General features: G+C 43.3%; 1 protein-coding gene across 1 annotated transcript; it reads right to left on the bottom strand.

The window, feature by feature from the left end:
• Positions 1 to 2,146: 2,146 nt before the first annotated feature.
• Positions 2,147 to 4,724, bottom strand: LOC111785565 (U-box domain-containing protein 16-like). The gene is made up of 2 exons (XM_023665964.1): positions 4,597 to 4,724; positions 2,147 to 4,331 (listed from the first exon to the last, which is right to left on the bottom strand). Exons 1-2 carry the CDS (start codon positions 4,626 to 4,628, stop codon positions 2,291 to 2,293), a joined length of 2,073 nt encoding a protein of 690 aa, XP_023521732.1. The 5' UTR covers positions 4,629 to 4,724; the 3' UTR covers positions 2,147 to 2,290.
• Positions 4,725 to 4,747: the final 23 nt, after the last annotated feature.

Below are 4,747 nucleotides of genomic sequence, written 5' to 3' on the forward strand. Positions count from 1 at the left end.
GTGTTTTTTTATTGATCTACTTTAGAAGATTATGAAAAATACTACTGTGAGAGCTCACTTTGATCAGAAAGGGGAACGACCCATTCCTTATAAGGGTGTGAAAATCTCTCTCTAGCACACTCATGCCCAACTACTGTGAGATCTCACTACGAGCAGAGAGGGGAACGACCCATTCCTTATAAGGGTGTGAAAATCTCTCTCTAGCATACTCATGCCCAACTACTGTGAGATCTCACTTCGATCAGAGAGAAGGGAACGACCCATTCCTAAGGGTGTGAAAATCTCTCTCTAGCATGTTCATGTCCAGAAGGAAAAACCCAAAGAGAACAATATTTGTTAATGCTGGGCTTGAGCGGTTACAAAGGGTATCAGAGTCAGTCACAGGGCGATGTGCGAGCGAGAATGTTGGACTGTGAGATATCGACATCGAACGGTGTGCCAGCAAAGACGCTGGGTCTCCAAGATAGATGGATTGTGAGACATCGGTTGGAGAGAACATTTATTACAAGGGTGTGAAAACTTCTTCCTACTAGGAAGTCAGGATCTAGAGCTGAGCTTGGACTGTTACAACTATTTTTTTGGTGGCGTGTGAAATAGATATATTTTATTTTTTAAAAGTATTGAAAAATGCATGCAAATTTTAAAAAGAAAAAAAGAAAAAAGACATGTCGGAAACAAAGTAAAATTATTACACCTACATGAGCTAGTTGTGTTGGGTGTTGCTTTCCTAGAACATAAGATGGTCCAAGTGCTTTAAAGTAAGAGGCCCATCAACCATCATAATACAACCAACAAAACAACAAGACCATAGTTTTGTTGTGTTTGGACCATTATGGGCCATTAAATAGCTCTTATCCCCTTCCCAAATTCTTAAGATCGATGCCCGTTTTTCGCATCGGATGACTCTGACATTTTTCTACGACATGATCACATTACAAACCGACACAGGTCAATTCAACATGCTTTGTCCTAACTCATATGTTTCTTAGAAAAAAATTTAGACGATCATCTAACATAGAATTGTTCGAAGTAAAGCATTGACCTACAAAGAGCAAGGAAACAAAATTTGACTACAACACTTCTTCGAAGACTCTCGTTAACTTGAACGAATTTTAAACCCTAAAAAATAACTACTTAAGGTGTTTACGAAGATGTTCTTTAGGAAGTCCTAGGAATTGTCCTAAACATAAGTTGTTTCAATGTTTGGTTCAATGATTCCTAGATTTAAATTATCAAACGTTGTTGTATAATCTTTTACACATTGACTCTAGTTGTTCTTATTTTTTCCTCGTTTGTTCATTAAGACATTGATGAAAAGTTTTCCTCATCTCGGGATCAAAATTAAAAGGATAAACCCCTTTGCACATGCACATCTACAAGAAAAATTCTCTCGAGAGATATGCTTTGTTCTAACGAAATGATCTCTCATTAGTTTTTTATTGCTATTAGCATGCATGTTGTTGTAAACGTACATAGGTGGTCAGTCTAAGAACTCTGGTCATTACCGTGCTAAAAACTTAGTAATTGAAAACGTTTGTGCTTATTTGAAAAACTTTTGGGTGAGAAGCTTCCGTGCTAATGCAAGTGCATGCCAACAAGTATACGTATGTTCTCCGACCTTTTAATGGAGATATAACCTATTATGTGATCACAAATTATCAACTCGCTATTTTGCATAGTGAACTGCATCAATACACCTATTTAATCTTTTGTTTCTTCTGCAAATGATCTTATCGTTGTTCTTATGACCAAACGCGATGTCATCTTTTGTCGGTAGTAATGAAATCAAAATAGAGAAATAGAGAAAGATTGAAAAAGATATCGAACGAAAAGGAAAAGCGGTAAAAAGACAAAGGGATCGAGAGGAGAAGAGAAGTGATGTTGCACAAAAAAAAAAAAACTCTAAAAGTTGTCTGTGAAGTTGAAGTTTTGTTGAAATCGAGACACGAAATTCCGTTCCTTTCACCCTAAGTTAAAGAGCCAATCATTGGCATCTTAGAAATTTTATCGGGATCAATATTGAAATAGGAGGCGAAAATGGAAATGGGAAATTACGTCCCCGCTTCATAGACCTCTCTATTTACGGGGCGTTGATTTATTGTATCGTATAAATGAATGGGTATTTTAGGAATTGAACTACACAAGATTACAACTATGACGTGTTGATCATTTTCTTCTCGAACAGTAAAAAAAATAAAAAAAAAAATTATAAAAAAAATAAAAATAAAAGTAAGATACATTAATTTACAAACAAACGTGTGGGTAAGAATTTGGATGAAACCTTCTCCTTCTAGCTATTAACAATTGCTCCTCTCGATGGACTAACAATGGCGGTGGAATCGCCGACCATTCTTGAAGAACTCACCATCGTTAAGTCTCCTCCGCCCACGCCGCCGTTTCTGTCCAAACCCGCCGCCCATCGTCGGAGTATTCTCAACAGCGACGCCGCTTTCCGCCGTCCCCTCATCGTCCCACTCCCCATCATCTCCCAAATGACTCTCTCAATTCCAGCCATCGATGCCAGCTCCGTCACCATGTCGGACCCACCTTGCCGGCACATTGTCACCAGAGCCGCCGCCGCGCTCTCTCGAGCCCTATCGGAGCCCTCTCTCAAAACCGCCCCCAATTTCTTAATCAGATTGAAAGCCGAAGCAATCGCCACAAATCCCCCTTTCCTCACTACCATTTCCAGAATCGTCACCGCCTCCTCCGGTAAACTGTTCATCACATGGCTCACCGTCTCCATAACCCCACCTTCAATTAACCTCCCGACGGTCTCTCGATCACCGGCTAATGTTAGAATCGTCACCAGAGCATCCCTCTTCGAACTAATCGGCCCGTCTTTGGCCAAATCGAGCAATCCCCTTATGACACGTGTCTTCCTTCCTAATCTCCGCCGGTAACTATGGACACTGGATAGGCTGAAGATTGTGGCAGCGGCGTTCCCTTTCGCCTCCCACGTGGCGCCGGACCGGAGCACCTCAATCACTCCAATCAACGCGCCGTCCGTCTCCATAATCAGAGACTTGTTCGCTTCAAGAATAGAGAGGTTGAGCACTGTCGTGACGGCGTTAACTTGGAGAGTCGGGTCGTCGGAGATGAGGTGACGTACAAGCAACGGCAGAGCTCCGGCTTGCGCGATGAATCCACGGCTGCCGGAATCTGTTTTGGCCAAAACGCGAAGCTCGTAAACGACGCCGTTCGCGTCGTTTACGGAATCTAATGGCGTTGCGAGTTTGTTAACAAGAAACGACGCCGTCATTCTCATTGCTTCCAAAGCCGCTTTGTTTAACGTAACGCCGTTAATACCCCCCTTGTTACTTTCCGTTACGTCAAACGGAATTCTCTCCTGACGGCACCACATCGCTATCAAATTTTTCAAAGCCCGGTTCGGAATTAGGTCCGTGTGGGCCAGAGTCTGACCTGTCTTGGGACACGTGTTATGCCCAGATTCAATCCAGAGCGTAATGGCCGCACGATCGTACGTATGACCTGTCGCCACGACTACAGGATCGTGCATTAAATCCAGACTAATCGGACACCTGAAATCCGCTGGTAAAGCCAAATCGGAGATCGAATCCTTCCGCTGAAATCCAGATCCCGGCGTCGATGCGCCGTAGAGAACGCATTTCGCGTAACGAACAAATCCGATCAACGCAATCACATCAGATCTCGATTTCTCATCCGTTTGATTCTGTACTTCGTCTTCCAGATTCTCGATTTCCTCTCTGCAACTCGAAGAATCTCGAAGATCAATCCTCGAGAAAATCTCTGACAACTCGGTATAATCCGGAACGATTTCGTCTCTAATCCGATCGATCGTTTTCAAAACTCTGAATCGAAGATCTTCATCTCTCGGATCGACGAAGGCGGAGGATTCGGAGCAATGATTTCTCAAGAGATAGAACAATTCCTCAACGTCTTCCGTTAATCCAGCGTCCTTCACAGGAAAAATATCAAGAAGAGTCGATAAATCCAAGGTGAGTTCATGAAAATTATTAGCAATAGATTCGTTCTGTGTAAGTAGCCACATCTTGCTTCCATTAGAACAGTCTTCAATCAAGGTCTTGATTCTCTGCAAAACGATATACATTTCTTCGAGACAGAGCGAGGCAGAGGCCGAAAGAGAAACAATCCGATCGCGGCGGAAATCCTCGAGAATAACCTCGAGCAATCGCGATTTTCGAATCATGGAGTTGGAGTAGCGGTTGAGAAGGAAGTGAAGCGGTTTCATGGCGGAGATTTCTTGGCAGAGAGAGAGAAGCGAGTCGAGGAGAGCTTGTGCGGAGAAATTTGGGGAGACGAATGCCGCCGCCGACGGCCGGCGCTTCCTCGGTGGAAAAGAATGANATATACATTTCTTCGAGACAGAGCGAGGCAGAGGCCGAAAGAGAAACAATCCGATCGCGGCGGAAATCCTCGAGAATAACCTCGAGCAATCGCGATTTTCGAATCATGGAGTTGGAGTAGCGGTTGAGAAGGAAGTGAAGCGGTTTCATGGCGGAGATTTCTTGGCAGAGAGAGAGAAGCGAGTCGAGGAGAGCTTGTGCGGAGAAATTTGGGGAGACGAATGCCGCCGCCGACGGCCGGCGCTTCCTCGGTGGAAAAGAATGAGGAGAAACCGCCATAGATGGAAGAGAAAGCTTGAGGAAAGGAGAAGGAATTGAACAGGTTGTTGTTTGGATGCCATTTTTGTTGGTTTTTCCATTTAATTTATGTTTTGAATTAAGAAAAAAAAAAAAAAAAA

The sequence above is a fragment of the Cucurbita pepo genome, unplaced genomic scaffold (genome assembly GCF_002806865.2).
Source record: "Cucurbita pepo subsp. pepo cultivar mu-cu-16 unplaced genomic scaffold, ASM280686v2 Cp4.1_scaffold000562, whole genome shotgun sequence".
In the NCBI taxonomy this organism is placed as follows: Eukaryota; Viridiplantae; Streptophyta; class Magnoliopsida; order Cucurbitales; family Cucurbitaceae; genus Cucurbita; species Cucurbita pepo.

Excerpts from the sequence above, each read along its gene's own strand:
- LOC111785565 (XM_023665964.1), bottom strand. The coding sequence starts at position 4,628 with ATGGCGGTTTCTCCTCATTCTTTTCCACCGAG. Across the intron at positions 4,332-4,596 it reads CCTCATTCTTTTCCACCGAG|GAAGCGCCGGCCGTCGGCGG; the intron begins GAAGCGCCGGCC and ends TTTTCCACCGAG.